The 26,652-nt window shown below is 46.7% G+C and overlaps 1 protein-coding gene across 1 annotated transcript in view; it reads left to right on the top strand.

Moving 5' to 3' along the window:
- The first annotated feature begins 208 nt into the window (after positions 1-208).
- Positions 209-26,652, top strand: part of LOC124718782 (plectin-like) — a 239,827-nt gene continuing 213,383 nt past the window's right edge. The window contains exons 1-3 of the mRNA XM_047244391.1: positions 209-331; positions 444-450; positions 8,674-8,826. Coding sequence (XP_047100347.1) covers positions 209-331; positions 444-450; positions 8,674-8,826 — 283 coding nt within the window. The remainder of the gene's footprint in view (positions 332-443; positions 451-8,673; positions 8,827-26,652) is intronic.

The following is a 26,652-nucleotide window of genomic DNA, read 5'->3' as shown; positions in this document are numbered from 1 at the left end:
ATGATGGGAGGGCCCTTAAAACAGTTCAATTTCGTTTTGTGGAATATCTTTGGTGTATTTGCTATCGAAATGTTAAATCGCTGGACTAGCGTCAGTGCAGGAGGCATCAGGGATTGGTTGTTGTTTATGTTTGGTTTGGGGCGGGAGATCTTGTGAAGCCGGTAGTGTAACTGTGCGAGGAAAAACAGTACGTAGATAGATAATGCAAATGGGGGACTATGAGGACGTGGGCTTGAGTCTTTTTAGAGGAATGGACACGATTCAAATAGAACAGGACAATGAACATCTGGAACAAGAGGCAGCGGAAGAGCAGCGTAGAAGAAATGAAGAGGTTAGCAACGGGTAGTTTCGAAATGTTAATTATGACACAGTGGATAGAAAGATTGCGGAAATATGGTTTAATGTTGTGTCTAACACTGTTTTGTTTTTTATTTGTGCTACAGCTTCGAAGTATTTTGAAACAAACTTTTGCCGACCTGTCATTCGATGACGACGACGAAGAGGATGATGACGACGAGGATGACAGCGGTGCAGATGATGACAGTAGTGACAGTGATGATAGTAGATGTAGAAATAATGAGAGGCAACACCAAGGTGAAATTCAAGGTGACATAACAAATGTTTAGCTTCATAATATTTACCTTTTTTGTCACTAATATTTTGGTAGACTATCGGTATAGTATCATTTCGAGATGTCATTTTATTATTCACATTTTGCCATAGAACCCACTGTATTAAGTCATCTGAAAATTTTTCGATACACTGTGACCTAGAGACATTGTCTTACATTTGAAAGAATTCATCAGCCCAGTGGTCAGCGTACACAATTTATTTCAATTACTTGGTTTTACCTAAATGGAAAGGCCGCTTGAAACTGCTATGGAGAAAATATGTGAGTTAAGAAATTACAGGTAGTTAAGAAACTGAAATACAGTGAAGTGTTTTCAGAGATCTTGCAGGTCCTGTTTGTTACAGCTGATGAACAAATTTGCTGCCCAGCGTGCAATAATTCGTAATGTAACAGTGTTACTGCTCACTTGTGGTTTTGAGCATTTAATATATCAAGTGTAATGTATACATAATGTTTATTTTATCAACAAGTTATTTGGTTTTTGTTTCAAAATTTTCATTCCAAATATAGGGGACATTGAGTCTTTCATCATAACTTTTTGATTTCGAGATACGAAGCGTGTCAAATGCTGAAAATACCACCTACATTATTGTAAGTTAAACCTTCAAATTACATTAATTGAAGATTAACAGCAGATATTAAATATTACTAATGAAGCATTAGCATTTTTACAGTCTGCATTACCAAAAGAAGTCTGTAATATGTCGTGACAGTTGGCTATCGCCAACCTGGGACTCATATTGGCCATGTGTTAGGCTAAAATGAAGGTATGAAACTAGCAACAAAGGCACAAACTTGAATGTAATCTAGAGATTGCTTATTGTTAATCTGATGTGCCTGTTTAGTTTTTGACAATTGCTTTCTCGATTTTGTCCACAACCTTGTATATTCTTCTTTGTGGTGGGCCTGCTTATTAGAGGATCTGTTGTGTTATGAAAATCATATAGTGGTGTGGGATGACATTATGTACTCAGGAAGTGCAAATTCTTTTTGTCAGACATTCTAATAGGACATGAGTGACGCACAACCTTGTATATTCTTCTTTGTGGTGGGCCTGCTTATTAGAGGATCTGTTGTGTTATGAAAATCATATAGTGGTGTGGGATGACATTATGTACTCAGGAAGTGCAAATTCTTTTTGTCAGACATTCTAATAGGACATGAGTGACGCATGTTACTTCATGGTTTTTCAGAAAATCGTATTTGCTAAGTATCACTATGTGAATTACGTTGTTACAAATTACAGAACCTGCCTTAATTGTTTGTTGTGACTCTTCATCCACTTGAGGTGCAACAAGTGTCTGGTGAATGAAGGTCACCATACAAAATACAGTCCAATGTTTATTTTGTTATATAAATTCTGTGAACTTCAGTGATGTAGAATGAATCAAGGTGTATATTAACAAAGAGCATTAGCTGCTAGGAACTACTTGTCTAAACTTTATTTATACGAGGGTCACTCCAAAAGAAATGCACACTATTTTTTAAAAAATCTATGTTTTATTCTACATGCTTGAGAGTTTTACAGTGTGTAGATACATCCTTTAGGGGCAATATTTTCATTTCTCCACATAATTTCCATCCCTCTCAACTGCCTTACGCCATCTTGGAACCAGCGACTGTATACCCGCACGGTAAAATTCTGGACCAACCTGTTGGAGCCACTGTTCGGCAGCATGCACAAGGGAGTCATCATCTTCAAACCTTGTTCCACAAAGAGAGTCTTTCAATTTCCCAGAGATGATAGTCACATGGAGCCAGGTGAGGACTGTAAGGCGGGTGTTTCAGTGTGGCCCATCCGAGTTTTGTGATTGCTTCCATGGTTTTTTGATGACATGTGGCCGTGCATTGTCGTGCAACAGCAAAACATCCTGCTTTTGCCAATGTGCTCGAACATGACTCAGTCGAGCTTGAAGTTTCTTCAGTGTCGTCACATACGCATCAGAATTTATGGTGGTTCCACTTGGCACGATATCCACAAGCAAGAGTCCTTCAGAACCGAAACACGCTGTAGCCATAACTTTTCCAGCAGAAGGTGTGGTTTTGAAATTTTTTTTTCTTGAGTGAATTTGCATGATGCCACTCCATTGATGGTCTCTGGTGAAAAATGATGGAACCATGTTTCATCACCTGTCACAGTTCTTCCAAGAAATTCATCTCCACCATTCTCGTAATGTTCCAAAAGTTCGCTGTATACTGTTTTTCTTGTTTCTTTGTGAGCCACTGTCAACATCCTGGGAACCCACCTGGCACAAACTTTTTTTAACGCCAACGCTTTCAGTAGTCTGCAAACACTTCCTTCCACTATCCCAACGTAGCGTGACAATTAATTCACTGTGATGCGTCTGTCAGCAGTCACCAATTCGTTAACTCTCTGTACATTGTTTGGAGTGTGTGCAGTACGAGGCCTGTCGCTGCGAGGACAACCCTCAATATTGCCGTGCCCGCTTTCATCACGTAACCTGCTTGCCCACTGACTAACTGTACTGCGATCGACAGCAGCCTCTCCGTACATCTTTTTCAGTCTCTTCTGGATGTTTCCCACTGTCTCGTTTTCACTGCACAGGAATTCTGTGACAGCACGTTGCTTCTGACTAACATCAAGTGTAGCTGCTATCTTGAAGACATGCTGTGACGGTGCTACTCACAGGAACAGGTTGAACTAAGTTTGAAAACAAGCAGGCAGAGTGTACCTACACACTGTAAAACTTTCACACATGCAGAATGAAAACTGTAGTTGTACAAAAATAGTGTGCCTATCTTCTAGAGTGACCTTCGTAGTTAGCTAGATACTAAAGCTAAGAGCAAATGCATTACTTTGAACAGAAAAAAGTCACCTCTTCCTCGATTATGCTACTATCTACTAATTTTTTGAATATACTTAAAGAAAAGTCATTGCAGATAATTATACGCCCATATATCTGATGTCAATCTGTCGTAGAGCTATCACTTCACAAACGAGTCAATGTGGCAGATATTTGACATGAAGCACATAGTGAGGAAAACTTCAGAACACATTTGAAATTACGCTTAAAGTTTGTCAAAAGTTACTAAGTGCTCTCATTATCGCGTATTCAAGGACTCTAGTCTGTGTAAAATGTGCTCCATTTCAAGCGAGAAGCTTTACACAGAATTGCTAAACGTAAGCTCTCTACTATTTTAGAATCAATTTGTGTAATCGGAAATTGATATGATCTGACCAAACTAGTGCTTCAGGATTTGCAACTGGGTGTAATTAATAAGATTTATTTGGTCAGTATTTTGTGAAACTAAAATTACTGACTATGTTGCACTATTCACTGGAGATATTAACACTGTGCTTACAAGCTGTGGCGCTATTATTTGTAAGGTAGATCCCTTGAATATTGATTTACAGACTACACGGACCTACTAATAAGTCAGCAGTGAGCCGGCACTATTCAGTTCACGATCACACACATTAGTCGTGTAGCCTACAGGGTTAGAACTAATTGTGTCTCTTGCCAGTATGTTTACATCTGCATATGTACACTGGAAACTACTGAAGTGCGTGGCAGAGGATACTTAACACAGTACCAAATGCTAGCGTTTTTATGCTTCCCAATATTGTGTAAAGAGTGGGAGAATGACTACATAAACATATGTGTGCACTGTACTTAGTCTAATTTCGTCCTCACGAGCTCTATAGAAGTGATACATAGGAGCTTAAAAATACTTCTAGATTTTTTGCTCCTCGAAGCTCTGTGAGTAGGCTTTCACAGGATATTTCTTTGTACATTTTGAAAGAATCTTCCAGTGTCTTTTTTTCAGCATTTCCGTGACTATCTCCCTTTAGTCGAGCAATCCTGTAACCATTTGCTAGGCCCTTCTCTGTACATGTTTGATATCCCTCGTTATTTCTGTTTGGCACGGGTCCCACGTACTTGAGCACTGTTCTCAGATGGGTTGGACGAGTGTTTTGTAAGCAGTCTCCTTTATAAGCTGATGGGATTTTTCCAGTATTCTACTGATAAACTGAAGTCTTGTACCTTTGTTTGCAAATGATTATACTCAGGTATTTGTATAAGTTGACTGATTCCAACAATAACTGACTGATGTTGTGGTTATGGGGTACTGTGTGTTTTCATCCTGTGACATGCACAATTTTGTGTTTATGAACATTTAAAACAGGTTGGCAATCTTTGTACCACTTTGAAATCTTAACAAGACCTAACTGAACATTTGTGCAACTTTTTCAGGTGGTACTTTTGACAGATAACTACATCAGCTGCAACAAGTCTAAGGTTATTTTTTAATATTGTTTGACAAATTGTGGGCAGAAGCATTCCATCAGAATTCCCTGGAGCACATCTGAAATCACTTCTACAACTGTCAACAACTCTACGTATGTACGAGATAATGTGTCACATCCTCCCCAAATGTGTTACATCCTTCCCACTGAGAAAATCTCTAATTTTCTTTGATGCGCCATACAATTGCACTCTCGGTAACTCTGTTCAAAATACCTCGGGCCATCTTCTAGGATGGACATAAATGTGATTGCACAGTAATTATGGAGATTACTTCTGCTACCCATCTTCTAGATGGGTGTGACCTGCGCTTTCTTCTGAATACCACTGACGCCAGTACTTATCACACGTGTTTGCTGTGTTACGAGAAGTAAATGTGGGGCGGTACATCTGTGTCTTTCTTAGCAACAAAACATTTGAAAACAGAGTTCGTGAGTCCTCCTCCTGCTGTGCCACATTTAATTTCTGTTCCTGTGTGATCCGCTAGTATCTAGACACTAATTTTGCTGACACCAACAGCCTTTACATATGACCAGAATGTCTTTGGGTTTTATGAGAGTTCTTTCGTAAGATGCTGCTATGGTAGTCATTGAAGACTTCAAGCATTGCACTCTTTTGATAGTCAAACACGTTTGATTCAGCATCTTTCCATGCAGAGCCTTATGCTTTGTTTTATACCTACTATGCATTAATCTCTGTTTCTTTTGGTGTGACTGTATACTGTGGAGGGTCTCTCCCTTTATGCTCGGTATATATCTGTCCAATGTATGCTCGGCTAGTCTTTTAAACCTGAGCCACAGTTCTACATGCAACTGCCCGGAGTTAAATGTTTCAAGTTGCTCATTGAGATATGACACTACTGCCTGTTAAGCTGATTTACTGAACATCTATTTCTTTCTACTCTTTTACCTGCCCTTTGTACTTCCATAATCATTGTTGCTGCAGTTACCTCACAGTCACTGATACCAGTTTCACTGTGGATATCCTCAAAGAGGTGTGCAATTCTGAGGTGTCTGTTGTAGATAGTATTTGAAGAAGACATTTAGTAATGTTTTACAGGATGTCTTGCAGTACCCACCACTTAGAAAACTGAGATTTTCCCGCTCTACTGTTGTACATCTTCTCGAGTGGTGACAGTACAATTGGAGAACTTATGTTCTAGTGAACTCGAGGGTCGCTCTCAACTTCTTAGGTACATCTAGAGGCAAATCTGGTGGTCGATAGATAGATGCGGTTATAAGTTTATTCCAATCCTCAGTATTGAGTTTTGTGCAAACAATCTCACCTTCAGCTTCAATTTCCATCTCAGTGGTTTTGAGTTTCTTGTCCCCTGTGGTACATACAGTACTTCCATTTTCATTACCCTCGATATATACTTAATTTCTCCCAAAATATCTCACTGCTATTAGTTTTGGTTTTCAACCGACTTTCTGTACCTAGTATTATGTGAGCTCCATTGATTTGCTCCACTCCACTGGAGTGCTTCAAACTGTCAAATTGTACCGAATGCTTCTACAGTCGATCACAAGGGTTTTAATATCGGAGCTTGTGGGAAGCACTTCTTTGGATCTTACACAGATACTTCATGGTCTCATAAAGCTATCTTTATATGAGCCGGGTGTAGAGTTGCATAATCTGAAAAACCGTTCCGTGCATCACACATTCAATCAGTTACCTGAGTAGCAGCCTCTGACGTGTAGTGTACATTTGACCTACGCGGCGGAGGCTTCACGTTTCTAAGTCCTACAGCAGAACTGTACAAAGTCACTTCGCAGCCCTTCACACAGGTTTCAAAGTCTCCGGTTTGAGACTTCCGGCTGACTGGGAAAGGGTGGCTGCAGTCAGTTCTGTTGACAGTGATATCAGACTGTGAACTCCATCTAAACTCGACAGGTGAGGTGGTCTTGTCGACCTCCTCTGCCAGTCGTCGGAACAGTCTGAGTACGATCTCGTAGCCCGTCAGTTCCGAAGTGCACCACTGTCTGCAGTCGGTTGCACCCTGCTCCCGGCCTCTACACTTGTTGAATAACATACTGGGAGCCTGTGGTGTTCCTTTCCGTCCCATCTCGTAATTCCCTCGGGCCGCGTTGACTGTGGTACGACATGCGGATTCCGACGTCGGCCTGTCTCTTCTAATCTCTGTACCATTACGTGTGCAGTCAGAATGCAGCCGATCTCGTGGCCAAAATGTACAGTCTTTGTACAACAGTCGGTAAAATTGAGATCGGTATCTTATGAACGACATTTTCACGTATGACATCTGGACTTTGAGAAACTGGTAAGTTTACTCTGAGAAAGAAGGAATTTGTGGCTTCCTGAGGATGAAACATATGTTAATCAGGATGTAGCTCAGAATCTGTGGATTGAACTTGCAGCTTTATTAGAAATCACACCTAGACCGATCTATAGGAGATGTTATCGGGTGATCTCGGGCGAGGGTGTCTGGCGCCCGTTGCCGGTGCCACTGTGAACGCGGCCCGAGGGGTGCCGCGAACTGCCGACAGTCGACGGACTGCTACCCTTTTGCACCCGCTCCCCCCTCGTGATAAGGGTAACGGCGGCCTTCCCGGTAGGTGAGGCTCGTAATGCGGAGCAAGTTGCAACAGCTGAACGGCTCTTCAGTAAAAGCTGTCTGTCCCAACTGCTCCTCTCCAGTCGATAACTGTGTCCGATCCTGTTGTCAGAAAAACTGGCGTAAAAGTTAGCTGAGCACAGAACATCTCCTCACCGTCGCCTGTGGCCTGTCGTCGGCTTAGGTCGGGACTGTTAGAGACTTACCTGGTGTTGGCCTGCGGTCCAAAGACTGGTTTGATGGAGCTCCCCGAGCTAGTCTATACTGCACAGGCCCCCCTCCCCCCAACGCGCGCGCGCGCACACACACACGCACACACACACACACACACACACACACACACACACACACACACAGAGTATGGGGTCTGTACCAGGTAGGATCTGTGGAGGTCACATCATTTTGTACTGTTGAGAAATACGGTGCAGGATATCACAAGTATTTTGTGCGAATTGGGATGGCAATCATTAAAACGAAGGCTGTTTTCATTTCAGTGAGATCTTTTCATGAAATTTCAAACACCAACTTTTCCTCCAAATGCCAAATATTTTTTTGATGCTCACTTACACAGGGGGAAATTATCATTGTAATAAATAAAGCAAAATCAGAATTCAGAAGGAAGATTTTAGATATTCATATTTCCCACGTGCTGTTCTAGAGTGGAGAGCTAGGGGAATAGCCCGAAGGTGTGTAGACGAACCTTCTGCCGGGCACGTAAGCGTGAATAGCAGAGTAGATAAAGCTTGTATTGTCTTCCTGTCTTATCTGTGTATCGTACACATTTCCTTCTGTTCGAGTATACCCTCGGTGCAAATACCTTCGGGAAAGACTTCCTGAAGGTATTTACAGTCGGTGTTAGCAAACTTCTCATTTTCAGAAACAGTCTTCTTGTCATTGCCAGTCTGCATTTTATATCCTCTCCACTTTTGCCACTGTCACTTATTTTGCTACACAAACAGCAAAACCATCTGCTACTTTTAGTGTCTTATTTCCTAATTGATTCTTTCAGCATCACCTGATTCAGTTTGCTTATGTTGCTGTGCCCTTCTTTTTATTTTATTGTGATTTAGTGAAAATTTAAATTTCTACAGTATGTTGCAGATGTTGTCTTCCAATGTTAATACAACATGTTTCACTAGACTGAGGATGTATCAAGTCAAATTTTAACACAGAGCCATTTACATAAAAATCTTTCTGTGCAGCATTAGCTCAGACGGTTCTGGAGGAATCCCGGATATTGCCACCACGACCTGTGACCGAGGGCTCCGTGATGTTTCCCGAAAACGGCCACCTGACACCGCAGTGGGACACGTCTACTAGCAGTGAGCTGCCACCAAAAATTTGCAAGGAGTCTGGTAAGTGTCCACTGCTGTTCTCCAGTTGAATAATGTAAACAAGGAAGTGTAATATGACTTCATTCACTCGTTCGGAGATGTTCCTCCTCTCCCCACTGTGCCTCTCTCCCACTCAGTCACTGTCCCTCGCACCCTCACTCTCCCCCTGTCCCCCGGTGTCCCTCTCCCTCTTATCCTTCTCCCCTCGTCCCTCTCTCCCTCTGCTCATCTCCCCATCCCCTGGTCCCCCATGCCCTCTTTCTTGTTCCTCCTCTCCCACTTCTTGTCCCCTGCCACTCTCTCCATCTCACTCTCTTCCCCTATATCCTTCTCCTCCTGTCTCCCAGTCCCCTTCTTCCTCTTTCCTTTTCTCTTTCATCCCCTCCCCCACTTTGCCTTCCCCTCCCCCACTTTGCCTTCCCCTCCCCCACTTTGCCTTCCCCTCCCCCGATTTTGCCTTCCCCTCCGCCAATTTGCCTTCCCCTTCACCTCTCCCTCTTTCTGTCCCCCTACCCTTCTTCACCATTCCCTCCACTCTTCCCCTCCCCCTCTAGCCACCCCTCTTCCCCTCCCCCCTAACCACACTCTTCCCCTCCCCCTCTTTAGTTACCCTTCTTACCCTCCCCTCCCGTTCCCCTCTTTCCTCTCTCCCTCCAGTCTTTCCCTTCCCCCCTCTTTCCCTTCCCCCCTCTTTCCCTCCCCCCCTCTTTCCCTCCCCTCCCAATCTTTCCATCGCCCTCCCTCTCTTTCCTACTCATCTTTCTCTCACCCCTCTGCCCATCTCCCCATCCCCTGGTCCCCCATACCCTCTTTCCCATCCCTCCTCCCCCTCTCCCATTTCTTGTCCTCTGCTACTCTCTCCATCTCTTCCCCTCTGCCCTTCTCCTTCTGTTTCTCAGTACCCTTCTACCTCTTTCCTTTTCTCTTTCACCCCCTCCCCCACTTTCCCTTTCCCCTCCTCCTCACCCACTTCTCCTCCCCATCTCTCCCTTCCCTCCCCCCTTTCCCTCACCACTGTTTCCCTCCCCAATCTTTCCATCCTCCCTCACCCCTCCCTCTCTTTCCCTCACCCCTCCCTCTCTTTTCCTCACCCCTCTTTCCCTTCACGCTTCCCCTCTTTCTCTTACCCTCCCCCGTTTTTCCCTCTTACTCTCCCCCTGTTCCCCCTCCCCTTCTTACCCTCCCCTCCCCCTCCTCACTTTCCTTTTACCCTCCCATCTCCCTTCCCCGCTCTTTCCCTCCCCCTCTTTTCTACTCATCTTCCCCTCCCCTACTTTCTCACCCTCCTATCCATCTTTCTCTTCCCCCTCCCAATCTTCCCTTACTCCCTCCCAATCATTTCCTTCCACTACCCAATCTTTCCCTTCTCCCCTCCCTTCTGTCCCTTCCCCTCCTCCACCTCTTTCCCTTCTTCCTCCTCATTCCCTTCCCCCTCCTCATTCCCTTCCCCATCCCCCTCTGCCAGTCCACTGCATCTGCCCTGCCCCCCCCCCCCCCCACTGCCACTTCCCCCCCTTACTGTGCTGCACCCCATCTGCCCCTCTCCCACTATGTGTCTCTAGCCACTGAGGTCAGATCATGACTAACTGTGCTTAATAGGAGAAGCAAACTGGGTGGTGGGGATAAGGAGGAGGCTGGGATGGGGAGGGGGGATAGTGCTGATTGTGGGAGTGTGCAGGAAAGTGGTGGTTACAGGTGCAGTCAGCAGGTTAGACAGTTGGGGGAGAGGGGGAGTGGAAAGGAGCGATTAGAGGAGGGGGGAATAAAGACTGTGGGTGGGATGGTGGAATATAAGACTGTTTAGTGCTGGAGTGGGAATAGGGCAGGGGATAGGTCACTGAAGGACAGGAACTAGTGCAGGTTGAGGTCAGCGGGGGTTATAGGAATGTGAGGTATATTGCAGGGCAAGCTCCCACCTGCACAGTTCATAAAAGCTGCAAAGGACCCAGAGGGGAATGGGCTCAGAAGCAGTAATTTAAGTGAAACCTGTTGTTTTGGGCAGCATGTTCAAAAATTGTGTGGTCCAGCTGTCTCTCGGCCAGAGTTTGTTGGTGGTCATTTGTGTTGACAGCCAGCTTGTTGCTGGTCATACCCACTACCATGGAGACAGTGGCCACGCACGTGCGCGCGCGCTCTTGTGTGTGTGTGTGTGTGTGTGTGTGTGTGTGTGTGTGTGTGTGTGTGTTTTGACAGCTGTAATGTTTGGGCAGTCTCTTTGTCATGCCTGTCTGCATCTTGACACCCCCTCCTTGGGGTAGTAGCAGTCTCAAAAGATGCAGAAGTTTTAATTTTTATTTGTAGGTCTGAAGATGGCTGTTTTATGTTTGAAACCGGTTATCCGAAAAGTAAATGTGTTTTGTCATAAAATAATTTTTAAGACTTCTCCAGATTAGTTAGTGGTCTATTTTTTTTTTTTTTAAGTTACATGCATGAGTTTGTCCCGTGCAGAATGAGACACAGTGTCACTGTGGAGCAACTTTCTTCAGCTCCTTGTCTCGACAGTCTCCTGTAACCTGGTCAGGAGACTTCAGCATTACACTCCCGAGACGATTTACCCCTTACGGATGTGACGCTTAGTGCCACACCTTGGCAGTCCCGAAACACGGTCTCTTCCATTTTAGGTGGTGGCAAACTTGCACATTTTGTCTTCTCGATTTGCTCGTTTGTCTCCGGATCATTGTGATACACTCGGTTCCTGACCGTGGCTCTCGGACAGCCGAAGGAGCCGTCCGGATCGACCTGACACGGATGCGACATTTCTGCCACTTCGTCGAATGGGAACGGGCAGTAGCAGAAATCACGAGGTGCATTCTGTCGCATTCAAAATGCTGTGTGAAGTGTTGATGGGAATGGGTGGTCGGTTACTCAGAAGTGAGAGATAGAATAGAGAGGAAGGAATGGCAGAGGAAGAGGACGGGATTACGGGAAAAGCACCTGAACTGCTGTAGACAGGAGAGCTGGAGTTACGGGGCAGAAATGTGTGTGGCTGCTAATGAGGGTATATGTGTGTTTTGTAGCTCTGGGATACCTGTGGCCATCTGCAGAAAACTTGCTACAAGTGTCGAAAACTGTTCTGGGGGCAGGGGAAATAACTTTTTTACTTCGATACCTCAGGCCCTCCTACAAGTGGATGTGGCTGTACGGGAAAGGAAACCCGGCAGTCGGACCCCAAAGCCCGTTCAGTAGTTGGCCGACTGCCGTGTCGTCCTCAGTCGTTCGTCACCGGACGCCGTATGGAGAGGCACGGGGTCGGCAAACGGCACTCCTCGCCGTCGTCGACATTCTGACCTCTCGGACGGGTAGCTCCTCGATCGCCGTCACGAAGGTGAGCGCTCCGCAGTCTGGTCCTCTCGGTCAGAAAAATCCCCGGCAGTACCGGGAATCGAACTGGGTCCTCCGCGTAACGGGACGTCCTGTCGACCGCTCGGCTAGGGTGGCAAATGGAGGAGGAGAGTGCGAGAGTACGGTGCAAACGTGACACTGTTATGTCTCGAGATTTGTACACCTGTGGCTAGGAGAAAGTTGTGTGTCGTTACTTACTAGTAGCGTACCTATTTGTGAGGTCACAGGATGAAAGCAATGAAATTTAAGCATAACTCTTGAGTGTGTGGAGCAATTTCAGCCAAATCAGCCTTGTTTGAAATAGGAGTATTTTCACTCTTTCCGAAATATGGGTGTTTTTGCCTGTCTCGTATAAGTACCGGGTGGAATAGTTTTGTCATTGAATGTTCTCCTTTTACTTCTGTCAATATTTGTGGGGGAATGTGCTGCAAGAACCTTGTTTTGTCTTGGGCTTTACAGCACACTGTCAAATTGGTCTCGCAATGTCACATCTCCCATCTCGTCTTCATCTTCTTCCTCTTCCCATTCTAATGCATTGTCTTCATGTTTAGTACCCAGTCCGGCTCAGTTCAATACAACAGCAAAAAAACATTACTGCCCAGTTCGAGTTTAGGAAACTAGTGCACGTAAAATCACTCCTCGCAGAAGTTGACGAGGTCCACCGTTCGGAATACTGTAAGTAAGAATGCGACAGTCGCCTTTACATTAAACTCGGAAGCAGAGTGCCTGGAGGAGCTGTGTTTGCGAGTGAGCCGATAAAGCTCTCTCCATTCTGTACGGGTGCATTTCAAGTTCGTGTCTCGTCATATTCTGTGTACGAGTGTCGGACACGTGTCGATTCCGTCGTACAAAGTTAACATTCACCATTTGTCCGTTTGACTTACATCTCTTCTGCTTTCTGAATTGTAGTTCGGGATTTTGTAGAATAGTCTTTCCTGTTTGTCTATTCTCGTGTTCTTTTCACTGATCTCACTATTAGACTGTTTTTTCATTATTAGATTGTGCATTACACTCGTGATAGGCTCCATTCGTAATTGTATATCTTCTCGTGCAGCCCTTAACCTTCCTCGAGGATCTGTGTCGTTTGTATTTTGCTGTCACGTGCCACATTTTTCTCAAAATTTTCGGAACATTTTGTCCGTACCGTTGTCATAATTGTAATTTATGTTGTGGCCTCTCATTTATAATGTGACAGGCGTTTAAATATTTTTGTTAATTACGACATTTGTCAGATATTTTTCTTCAAAGAACATAACTTTCATTTTATGCAATAAGATTTTAAAACTAGCTGTCTCACGTCTGTACAGAATACAATGTACTGCTAGCTGGAGGACACCTTAATTTTTTTGTATTATCACTTTATCGACAGAAAATAGGTGTGCATCTAGTTCACACACGTTTTTCCGTTAGCCAGTTATCTGGGAATTAAATTACGTACACGCACTAATCTAGGTGCACTGTTGTTTGCGAGTGACAGTGTAGTGTATGAGAAAATGTAATTGACCTTCAGCCGGCAGTACACTGACTAAAGCAAGTGCAGTACGTATACTCGTATCTTACAGAGTGTAAAATAATAGTCTTCCCTTCTTCTTCAGTAGCGCTATAGCCCTTGGTGAGCCTTGGATTCTTCAGCAATCTTCCTCCACACTTCTCGGTTATTTGCTGCTCTTTTTCCACTCCCAGACTCCCATACTGGTGATATCCATTATTACCTCGTCGATTCATCTCCTTCTAGATCTCCCTTTTCGCCTAGCTGAATGGATCACACCTTTCATCATTTTCTTTGGAATTCTATCCTCTGCCATTCTCTCAAAGTGTCCTAGCTATCATATTCACTGTGATTTCACAAATTTTACTATGTCCTTGCCTCATATTAACTCTTGTAATTCGGCATTGTAGCGTATTCTCCAGCCTTCTTCCTCCCTTATTGGCCCACAGATTTTGCGTAGTATTTTCCGCTCGATGGTTCTTAGTGCATTTTTATCGTGTTCTGACCCGTATTTGATAATTGGGCGCACTGGGGAATTATATATTAGCAGTTTAGTTTTTCTTGTGACAAGGCTATTTCTGAAAAGTTGCATATTTGCAAAGTAAGCTTTGTTTCCTGCTTGTATTTTTTCCTGTATAGCCAATTTTTAAGGCTTCTGTTTCCATTGCCCGGTATGTTTCTAGGAGTGTATCGGTATTTCTTCCTACTATAGCAACGTCATCAGCGTATGCACGTATCTGGCTAGTTTTCATAAATATGGTGCCTCTTTTGTTGATTTTATTTACTGCACTATGCAGGGCTCTATTGAATAGGACAGTGGAGAGACTATCAACTTGCTTCACACCTTTATTAAAGTCAAAGCCTTCACTTGTTCTGCTTAGGACCTTTACTTTGCTCTTGTCTCTGTAATTGTCATTCTGATTAGCCTTATTAATTTAGCACATATACCAACTGCTTTCAATACTCTGTAGAGTTCTTGCCGATTTATGCTGTCGGAGGCCTGTTTGAAGTCGATGAATAGGAAATGCAGATCTATATCGTATTCGTAGAACTTTTCCATCATTTGTCTTATCACAAGTATTTGCTCAGTTGTTCCTCTGTCTGGTCAAAAGCCACACTGATATTCCACTAGTATGCCTTCTGCGCACTTCTGTATCCTTTCGTTTGGTATACTTGTGAAGATCTTACAAGCTGTGCTTAGGAGTGTTATACCTCTATAGTTTTCACATGCTGTTCTGTCCCCTTTCTTATAAATGGTGATTATTATTCCAATTTTCCAATTATCTGGCATAGTTTATGTTTCCCATATATCTTATATTATTGTGTGTAGTCCCTTTATTACAGCCTCACCACCAGTTTTTATTAATTCAGCAATTATGCTGTCTTCCCCAGGGGCTCGATTGTTTTTTGACTTGTACACAGCCTGGGAGACCTCTTGTAGTGTTGGCTTTCTTGCCTCATTGGTTTCATTGTCTACTTCCAGCTCCACTCTTCCCTCCTGTGCAGCTGTCTCTTCATCTTCTAGGCTGGTGCTTAGTGTATCTTTGAAATATTCTGCCCATCTTCCCACTATCTGTTCTTCCTCCCTTATCATTTTCCCATCTTTACGGGAAAGGGGCTGTTGTTTTTGGTTGGAATCTATTCTTCATTTTGCCTATGGCATGATAGAACTTTCTTATTTCACTCTGTTCCTTTAGTTCTTCTAGTTCTTGAAATTTCTTCTTATTCCACTCTCTTTTCTTTCTCTTGCACAGTCTGTTAGCTCTTCTCCTTAATTCTCTTATTGTTCGACATTATTTCTGGTTGCTCTCTGTAGCACTTTTGTTCTTGCCCTGTTCTTTTCCTCTATTACTGACCTGCAATCTTCATCAAACCATTCCCGGGTTCTTCTATTCCTTCTTATGCCTGTTACTTCCTCTGTAGCATCCTTAATGGCTTTTTCAATCCCATTCCAGCTTTTGTCTACTCCTACTGCGGTCTCTTCATTGCTCAACTTTCTGCTTAGTGTTACTTGGCATTTTTTTACTTCATCAGGGATTTTCAGTTTGTCTGTGTTCCATTTCATCATCTTTCCCATTCTGTTGCCCTTTGTTAGCGACGGTTTCTCTCTCAAGACTGATTTTATCAAAAAGTGGTCTGAATCACAGTTTGGTACTTTGCAGCTCCGTACATCCGTAACTGACGTGGAGTGGCGTGCAGTCACTAAAATATGGTCAATCTGATTGACTACTCTATTGGCTGCAGACTTCTAAGTACCCAGATGGATCCTTTTGTGTGGAAAGCAGGTACTTTTAATAATCGTATTATTCCTTGCTGCGAATTGGCACAGTAAGTCTCCAGTCTCGTTGTTTTCTTCGTGTAGTGAATATTTTCCAGAAACTCCGTACGGATGTACATTCCTCCCATTTTTCCATTAAAATCGCCTATTACTAACACCAGGTTATATTTAGGTATTGCACAGCATACTTTTTTCGAGTCTTCGTAGAACTGTTCTTCAATTATATCCTCTTTTTCCTCTGTCGGTGCGTGTGCATTAACTATTGATATATTCCTAAATTTCCCTCTTAGTCTGAGTCTGCACATCCTTTCATTTATGGATTCAAATTCTAGAAGGCTTTTCCTAACTTCCCTAGTTATTATAAACCCTGTTCCAAGTTGGCCTGTTCTTTCTTCTGGTCCACTATATACCAATGAGTACTCTGATTTATCTATCTGCCCATTCCCTTGCCATCTTATTTCCTGTAGCTCTACGATATCATATTTGAATTTTAAAATTTCACTGACTATTTCTTTCATTTTTCCAGGCCAAAGCACTGTCCTCACATTCCATGGTGCTACTGTCAGATCTTTTATCCGTTTCCTTTGCCGGGGTCGCGATACGTGCTTTCCATCCGGTTTCCGAGGCTTCTGTCGAATTTCCGTAATATTCTTTTTTTTTGCATTGTGGGGTTATTAGCCCCGTGCCCAACCCCCAACCTGGAGGACCAGGATGTGTATGAGGTTTACTCCTCTAGGGAAGCTGGCTTCACTACGCCTCTAGAGCCCTCCCTGCCCCGTGTTGTGGGACACACTTTGTCTGGCTCCTCTGTCGAGACTGGTCCGGCTCGGGTGACGCTGCCAGTAACTGTGCTACTGCCGGCACAGCTCTCGACTTCGACGAAGCGCGCAAAACCTCCCGCCTGGCACTGGAGGTGCCTACTGTGAGGCGGTGTCCCCTGGGAGGGAAAATAATCGTCTGCTTACTTCCGTTACCCGACCTTTCGGTGTCGCACTTTAACACTTTGGCCGTACATACGGTAACGAGTCGAATTGCTGTGGGTACCGGTTGAGTTGCGTGTCGGTCCACCTCCTGAGTTCAGAAAGGCAGGGGTTCTGTACGGCACAGACTCGACGAGTGCGGTGTCGGTCGTGTGGCACTGGACATCTGTGCACGGGCCGTGCAGTTCCAGTAAACTGAGGGCCGGTCGTAAGCGGTGCAAAGCTGTCACGATAGCGTTCCAGACACGTCCCATTGAGTTCGTTTTGAGTGAATTCGGTGGCCGAGAATCTACTCGAGTTTACTGTCGCGCTCCGCAAACCTCCGTAGTTTGATTCTGGCCCCGTATCGAGGACACCTATCCTCCCTGCAGGTGGTGTCGCGGTCGGGAAAGACGGCTAACGTGACGGGTTACGGGCTGTCCGCAATAGTGTTTGTACCGTCCACGGCAGTTGCCTTACCTCTGGTCCCATGGGAGCCTGGACGACTGTCCCCCACAGCACAATACTGTCCCCACTGGCACGCACCCTAGGTGCAGTGTGTGGTTCGAGCGGCCGGTTGTCCGGATGGGGATGTATCCGGATACGACATTCGCTGCAGTGTAATTAGAAGTGAGATTTGTCTGACTGGATGAAACATTTCCTTTGGATCGTGGATCGGTCTGGATGATCCCAGTGCCCGTTACACTAGTAATATATGATGATGTCAGGTCTACACAGTAACAGAAAGCAGATGGCAGATACTCGACGCAGTATCCCACGTTTGACAGCGTGCGGCAGATAGTGTGTTCTGAAACACTTGTACTTGAACTGGCATTGTATTCCGTGCTCTAGGTCACCGACTGTCCTGCCGTACGAAGTGGGCGAGTGTCGTACGTGTTCGATAAGTAGTGCGACACATTTTTTTTCTGAAAGCAGATCGTTTTTATTCGGGATCCCGAGGTGCTGTATTATTCCCCACTCTTTTGATTGTAAATACTTATTTTTGAACATAATATCCATTCGATGTGGCAGCCTCCCACCACCGCACTGGGAGTGCCTATATGCCCGCAGGGTATCACTCTACTGGCCAATGTCAGAGTCGTAGTCTCGCCGTGTCGGTACGTTCCCCGTCATCAGTGTACTGCTCTTTGCGTAGTGCGACCCTCGTCTGGCCGGACGGGTGGAAGTTAAGAGGAGGTGAGATCTGGGCTGTAGGCGGACGAGGGAGGACAGTCCGATGAAGTTTTGTGAGCTGCTCTCGGATGCACAGACGTTCGTCACAGCTCGCATCGTCACTGAGGAGGACGAGTTCGCTCGCATTTTTGTGGCAGTCAGTGTGCCGAAGTCGTTCCTTGGTTTTCCCGACAGTAGCACAATAAACTTCCAAAGTGATCTTCGCATTGTGAGGGATGACACCGAATAGAATAAACCCCTTCGGAGTCCCAGAAGATTGTCGCCGTGGCTTTACCGGCTGAGGGTGCGACTTTGAATTTGTTCCTCAGAGAAGGGATCGTGTGGTACCAGTCCACAGATTGCTGTTCTGTTTCCTGTCGGAAGTGACGAACCGGTGTTTCATCGCCTGTGAAGGTGTTTCACGAAAAATCGTCACGATTGGCCTCGTAATGTGTAAGCGACTGCGTACAGGTGGCCCATTCGTTATTCTTTACGGTCTTCCATTAGGCGACGGGGAATACGGCGGGCGCACTCCTTCGAGTATCCCGACTGGTGTAAGAGTATGGCACCTCTTCGGACAGAGGCCAGTTGTGCAGCGAAGTGTTACATTGTTATCTGCCAATCGTCTCGAACGGGTGTGTCTGCACGTTCTGACACGTTTCGATCGCCGTGACCGGCCGGTCGGCACACGAGTGATGGGACAGATTTGTGCGACCGTGTTCCGGTGGTCACAGGTGCCTCGCCCGACGGCTGACCGTGCTTTTGCCTGTTATCGAGCCCCTAAGGCATTCTGTGAGCACCTACGAATACGTGCGGCTCTATCATTTTCTGCCAGAAGAAACTCGATGACAGTTCCCTGCTCGAAATGCAGCTCCGTTACTGACACTGTGTCAAAGGCTACACGCAGTGCCGCCACCTATCGGAACTTCACTTGACTGTACTGGCTGAAGCGGTGATATTCCGTGGTGCCGCACAACAAATTCTGCATTTTTTCAACTGAAACTACCCGAGAAAAAAAGGAAGTGTCACATTCCTTATCGATCAAATGCCCCTCGTACTTGCACGTTACGTGACGATGTGTCACCCCCTGTGAGCCCGGGGGTTAGAATAGGCCGGAGGCATTCCTGCCTGTCGTAAGAGTCGACTAAAAGAAGTCTTTACACTTTGTGGCCTTTATGTGATGGTCCCGTGACCTCCATTTCTCAAAATTTTCCCGAAAAGCGAACAAATTGGGGAAGGGCACCTTACACAGTGCCTCGTGTCTATCGTGCATTGAAATCTTTAGCCCATCTCTCGTCGTGGCGTTGCAGTCCCGCTCGTCCTCTGTCTCTCGAGTGAGGACGGACAACTTCCTAGGTGCGTTTTGCTCCACCCTCTGTGCAGTGTCGTTTTCTGCGCCGAAGGTGACCGTGGAATTCTTTGCACCTCGTATCCGGCACGGTAGTCAGTCCGCCGTGGTGGAGCCGCCGTGTACCCTGTTAGTTGTAGCCCCTGACTACACGGGGATCGTTCTGCTGATGCCTGCACCGTCGACTCCCCACGTGTGCAAAGGAGTAGATGCCCGTCACCCTGGGGCATCGGGACTCCCGGCAGTGGTCGTCCTGCCAGGTGGCCCTTGCTGCAGCTGGGTGGCGCCTGTGGGGAGGGCCCCTGGTCGGAGTGGGTGGCATCGGGGCAGATTACGTGCGATGAGGCGTACCACTTCAGCACTTGATGGTGATCAAATTCCAGCAGTCTCTAAGTGTTCCGAGCCTCAGTACAATGCGAGGAAGTACGATCCTGAATCGTTCCCCTCCCTGTCCACACCGTGGGAGGCACGCCAGGCTAAGGGTGGCAGCAAACCTTATTCGCTCCGGTACCTTGTATGTACGAGAGTTGATGGGGACTCCTTTGTCTATATGAAGCCTCAGTTTTACGTTGAGCATTTAAAGGACAAGTTTGTGGAGGTGGAGGGCTCGTCCAAAATGCGGTCAGGGTTAGTCTCGATAAAAATGGCATCCTCTGCCGAGTCGTGGTCATTACTCGCTTGTGACAGGCTGGGGAATATTTCTGTTACCGTCACACCTCATAAGAGCTTAAATATGGTCCGAGGCATTGTAATCCGCAGAGACCTTCTTTTGCACTCTGACGACGAGCTGCGCGCCGGCTTAGAGCGACGAGGAGTTCATTTTGTCTGGCGCGTCCGGCAGGATCTGAGGGATAATCAGATTCTCTTACTCTGCTGCTACGAGAACAGTTGTCGCCCCATGCGTTCCCCGCATTCCTGTCGCCTCCCAGAACCGGAAGCCTACACCTGCCCCCTTGACGGTGGGGGGCACTTCCCTCCCTGTCGCTCCCGCACCACCTACCTCGCGAGCACCGGCCCCCCGACTGTCTTCTTCGGCTCCTCTCGCCAGGAAGGGGTTTCTCGGGTCGACCCGTGCCAGGTTTCTGTTAGTGGGAAGGGTGACACCCGCCAGTGGCCGAAGTGCCCAAAAGCAGCCGGTCGTAGGGCTGCACGCTCGTCCTCATTCCCGGAGACTAAATCGGTGAAGCCCTCCCGGCCAGAGAAACCTCAGGATCGTTGAGAGAAATCCAGAAAGGAGACCCCCGAGACCGAGGGAATTGTGGTAGCACCCACGCCACTGCTGACTACGAGCTCTATGCTCGGGACCCGGCGAAGATTCTGGCGTCCACCGGGGACCTAGATCTCGTCAGACCCTCAGATGCGACGGATATAGACTGTTCGGGAAATAAGTCGGTGACAGCAGGAGACCCCGAGGCGTAGAGTGCCTCACTGAGTGTTTCATGCCTTCCCAGTCTCGTGACGGTGTAATTCTCCTGTGAAATTGCGGCAGTTTTTTCCACCGTCTGGCTGAGCTGTGGCAACTGTTAAGTTTTACACCTGCTTTCTGCATTGCCCTTCGGGAAACCTGGGGATATTACGAGAACCGTATCAAATATAATAGTGTCTCGGGTGGGGTTTGCGTTTATGTCCTGAACTTAGTATGTTGTGAACCTGTGCCCCGTCAAACTACTCTTGAAGCTGTGGCTGTCAGGGTACGGATGACGCAGGAAATAACTGTCTGCAATGTATATCTCCCTCCAGATGGTGCAGTAGCCCTGAACATATTGCCTGCACTGATTGATCGTCCTCTAAACCTTTCCTACTTTTGGTAGTTTTTAACAACCATATCCCCTCGTGGGGTAGCACCGTGCTTACTGGCTGTGGCAGAGATGTCGAAAGTTTACTGTCCCGACTCGACCTCTGTCTCTCGAATAGTGGGGCCGCCACACATTTCAGTGTGGTTCGCAGTAGTTACTCGGCCACCGATTTGTCAGTTTTCAGCCCCGGACTTCTCCCATCTGTCCACTGGAAGGCACAGGACGACCTGCGTGGTAGTGGCCACTTCCCCATCTTCCTGTCACTCCCCGGCATCGTGCCCACGGACGCCTGCCCAGACGGGCTTTAAACGAGGCAGACTGAGTAGCCTTCACGTCTGCTGAATCTCCCCCACGTGGTGCCATCGATGTCGTGATTGAGCAGGTCACTACGACGATAATTTCTGCGGCGTAAAATGCGATCCCTCGTTCTCTACGGTGCCCCCCGGCAAAAGACAGTCCCTCGGTGGTCACCGGAAGTCACCGAGGCAATTAAAAAGTGTCGGCGAGCTCTACGGCGACGTAAGCGGCACTCTTCCCGAGAGCACCTAATCGCCTTTAAGCGGTTCCGTGCCCGCTTTTGCCTGCTTATAACACATTGGAAACGAGAGTGTCGGTAGAGTTACGTGTCGACTATTGGGTGCCGTACGTCACCGTCCCGAGTCTGGACGAAGATCAGACGTCTTTTTGGGTACCAGACTCCAACAGGTGTCCCTGGCATTAACATCAGTGGCGTGCTCTCTACCGACGCAAATGCGATTGCCGAGCACTTCGCCGAGCACTGTGCTCGAGCCTCTTCGTCGGAGGACTACCCCCCGACCTTTCGCATCCTCAAACGGCGGACGGAAAGGAAAGTCCTCTCCTTTAATACACGCCACAGTGAACACTATAACGCCCCATTTACAGAGTGGCAGCTCCGCAGCACTCTTGTTGCACATTGCCCCTACACACCTCCTGGGCCGGATCGGATCCACAGTCGGACAATTAAACATCTCTCGTCTGACTACGAGCGATATCTCCTCGTCATCTTCAGCCGGACCTGGTGCGATGGCGTCTTTCCGTCGCAATGGCGGGAGAACACCGTCATTCCAGTGCTAAAACCTGCTCAGTGTGGATAGCTATCGGCCCGTCGGCCTCTCCGGTGCTCTCGATAAGCTGCCGGAACGTACGGTGTGTCGGCGGTTGAGTTGGGTCCTCGAGTCACGTGGCCTACTGGCTCCATTTCAGAGCAGCTTCCACCAGGGTCACTCTACCACTGATAATTTTGTGTCCCTAGAGTCTGCCATCCGAACAGCCTTTTCCAGATGCCAACACGTGGTTGCCATCTTTTTTTTTATTTACGAAAAGTGTTCGACACGACCTGGCGACATCGTATCCTTGCCACATTGTACGAGTGGGATCTCCGTGGCCTGCTCCCGATTTTTGTCCGAAACCTCCTGTCGCACTGTACTTTCCGTGCCCAAGTAGGTGCCTCCCACAGTTCCCCACCGTATTCCGGAGAATGGCATTCCACAGGGCTCCGTATTGAGTCTACCTATATTTTTAGTGGCAGTCATTAACAGCCTAGTAGCAGCTGAAGGGCTGTCGGTCTCCCCTTCTCTGTACGCAGATGGCTTCTGCATTTCGTATTGCCCCTGTAGTACTGGTGTTGCTGAGCGGTGCCTGCATGGAGCCGTCCTCGAGGCGCAGTGATGGGCTCTAGCCCACGGCTAGCAGTTTTCAGCCGCAAAGTCGCAAGCCGTGCACTACTGTTGGCGTCGTACCGTTCGTCCGCAACTGGAACTTCACCGTAGTGACGATCCACTAACTGTAGTGGTGACATATCGATTCTTAGGACTGGTTTTTGACGGTCGATTGGCTCGGCTATGTCACCTTCGTCAGCTTAAATGGGAGTGCTGGCAGCAACTCGGTGCTCTCCGGTTCCTGAGCAAAACCGACTGGGGTGCAGATCAGATCGCTCTACGCTGCTGCAGTGCTACAGAGCCCTCGTTCGGTCCTGCCTCGACTGTGGCGACCCAGGTCAGGGCTCACGATTGCGGTATGCGTGCGATCCTTTCTCGCCGAACTTGGGTCCTTCCCTTTACCACCTCTACTCGAGGTCCGTTCACGTACACCTCGGCCGAAGCTTTGTCCGGACCTTTTGCGTGGCCTGAGGACTCCGTTAACCCCGCCACTGTCCGTTGCCATTTCCTGTATATTCTTGACGTGTTCCGGGGCTCTGAAGTCATTTGCACTGGTGGCCCGACGGCTGACGGTGATGTTGGCTTTGCCTATGTCCACAGAGCCCATATTGAACAGCATTCCTCGGCCGCTGTCTCCGTTCTGTCTTACGCCACAAGGTTTTCGGCTTCGGGAGACGGAGGGGCGTAACAGTAGGCACAACAAACTGCGTGTCATTAAGGAGACTGCGAGTGTGCGGAAGCCTTCCCTGCGGCTTCTTGCAGTGAATCGGTTGTCCTCTGTCGGCTCCGCATTGGCCGTACGTGGCTCTCACGCGGTGCTGTCGTGTGGGCCCACCTCGGTGTCGCTGTGGCTCCCAATTGACAGTCGTCCACCTCTTGCTATACTGTCCACTTTCAGCCACTCTGTGGTGGACTTTTAACTTTCCCAGCACCCTACCTTCTGTGTTGGGCGACAGTGCCTAGACGGCAGCTTTAGTTTTGCGTTTTGTTTGTGAGGGTAGGTTTTATCATTTGATCTGAGTTGTAGCGCATTTCCTTTGTCCCTCTGTGTCCTCCACCCTAGGGCTTTAGGGTGGAGGGTTTAATGTACTGCAGAGTGGCTGGCTTCTTCTGGTTCTTCCTTTCTCCTCTTATTGTGTCCTAAGTCTTCTTTGTTTTTTTTTTCTTTACCTTAGGTAATTGTTCTACCAGGAACAAGGGACCGATGACTTTGCAGTTTGGTCTCCCCCCGCCCCCCCCTCCCTACACCCCCTTTTAAACCAACCGACCAACCATTATGGAGGTGCTGTAATCTCTGTTTTACTCTGGTTTGGCTAGGATCTTCGCATTCAGAAGTACTCGTTCAGTGTGGCGACGTCACTAGGGAGTGTACTCGATAGCTTTACTCCGACATATTGATGTCACGTCATCTGCATTCTGGAGTTTTAGTGTCACCTGTGGACTACAAATTATAACGGAAGGGGAGCCAGGACTGGTACTTGAAGTAACCTTTTGTTCACGGTGTTCCATGTGCCGGCTTTTCTATTACAGAATACTGAAATATAAAATCAATGAAATTCCAGTCTAGACTGCAATGGTTTCAGCCTAGTCTTAGACCATCTTCAGAACAGCACCGTCAACTGAAGCTGACAACGTCCAGAACGGACCCAGTCACTGAAACTGCTACAGTTTCAGAGACTGAGGTCTACTGACAGTTGTGGACATCGTCAACTTCAGTTGACGGTGCTGTTCTGAAGATGGCGTAAGATTAGGCCAAACCGTTCATTTTAATAAAATGACCATTGTGATCTAGATTGTTTTTTCACTGATTAGCGCACACTCTGCTGGAGAGTGAAAATCTCATTCTGATTTTACATAATTTAAAAGATTGCTGTATCCCATAAAGGTTACAAAAAAAATTGAAACTGAAATATGTCAGTCAGAGAGCACATTGTCAAGTAAACTTGCTGGCTTCAGATGTGGAATTGCGTTGACAGTCTTCAGCATCGGTCCTTCCCTCTACCCCGTGTCCTGAGCTGCATTTGGGGCCTCAGAAGCTGCAATTACAGTTTCAGTAGACAGGTAAGATTTAGCACTCGACTGCAACAACTCCATTAATTCTGAAATCCCCTGTTCGAATGGCGTTATTTTATCGGTGGCTTCTCGGATGCAATTGAGAATTAGCCTCTACAGTAATTTACGTGTCTTGCAGAGTAGAGAGGTAGGTCGATAGTTGCCCAAATCTGTTCCTCATTTGCCCAATTTTGAGCCTGCCGTTACTTCGCTCTGTTTGCATTCCTGTTTGCACGAACTTACACTGCCGACAAAAGACATACGACCGAAATTACTTTGAAATAAATTTGCCGAATGTGAATAACGTGGGTCGAGCTGTGTTAGGTACCGGTGTACTGCCTATCGGTGACTCGAGCAGGAAATCCAGTTTCGATTCCCGGTCCGGCATAAATTTTCGCACGGCACTAATAGATACTACATCTGTGCTTACCACAGCCGAAGCCACGCTGTTCACATTTGTCAGATTTATTTTGAAGTAATTTAGGTTTCTTAACCGTCTCGGTTAGCTTTCCAGCTTGCAGTATTTTACGGAGAATTCTATAAGCCGTCTCGTTCAGTGATCGACAGGGGTCCAAATATGCTGCACCGACTCCAGGAACTTTATTGCTCTTCAGAGTGCTCAGAGGTAAGATGAGATAACACATCTGAGAGTTGTGTGTGTATTAAGAGTGGGGTTCCAAACATTGTCTCTCTCCTTGTTGTTTCTTCACATCTCATTTATATGCCTTATCCATTTTTGCTTTTGAAACTTTTATAAGTCTAGTGTGTTTGCCTTCTTGGTGTTTGTGGCTCTCTACTTAGTTTTCTTAGAAGGTTCCAGGCTTTACAACTGAAATGCATAAAATTTAGTCCGTCTGTGGTCTTGTGCTATGTATCTGTTCTGTTTTAATTGGGATCCTTCAAGAGATCTTCAGCTGTTATGTCACCGTGTAGCAACAATAACACTGCACGTATTAGTTTTATTTAATTACAACAGTTTTCGGTGATGCAGTCGGGCTCTTAGACAGGTACAGAAATTGTATCAGTATCACACTATTAGTGGCTCACTATTACGCTACACACTGCTTTTGGGAGTCCTTATCTGTTTTGCAGTTTGCCTTAAGTGGCGAAGTGAGTGGATTGTCGTAAGCCACATATAATGTACGAGGTCTGTTCAAAAAATTCTGGAACTTTGTCCGCAAAATTTTTCTGCACTTACCTTGTACTTATTGTGCAACGTCTCCTTAGAAATACTCTCCTCCACAGTAGATACACCACTCCGGATGCCATTTCCACTTCCGGGAGGAGTCTCGGTGCGCTTGTCGACGGATCGCGCGAAGCGCCGTCTGCGAATTTCCTTTTATCTTGTCTGCTGTTGCAAATCTTCATCCTTTCGATGGGGTTTTATGCTTTGGACATAAAACGAGTCTGCAGGGCCTTCTTCTGGAGAGTACAGAGGATGAAGCGGCACAGTGGTTCATTTTTTGTGCAGTAGTCACGCACCTACAGGGGTGCAGGTGTGTTATCGTGATCCGAGAACTGTGAAGTATCTTGCCACATTTTGGACCATTTCCTTCTCACATTTTCTGGCAGGCATCGCAGCACGTCCCGATAGTACGATCGATTAACACTTTGTCCGTGTGGCATAAATTAGTCAGTTTGGCTCTGACATTTGACCTGACGATCTGTTTTCGGTCTCGGAGAACCTTTCGTGACGCATTGTGGAGATCGAACTTCGGTCTCAACATTATC

This window comes from Schistocerca piceifrons, chromosome 10, assembly GCF_021461385.2.
Source record: "Schistocerca piceifrons isolate TAMUIC-IGC-003096 chromosome 10, iqSchPice1.1, whole genome shotgun sequence".
Taxonomy (NCBI): Eukaryota; Metazoa; Arthropoda; class Insecta; order Orthoptera; family Acrididae; genus Schistocerca; species Schistocerca piceifrons.
Note: the sequence above shows the minus strand (reverse complement) of the source record. Positions and strands in the feature narration are given on the sequence as shown.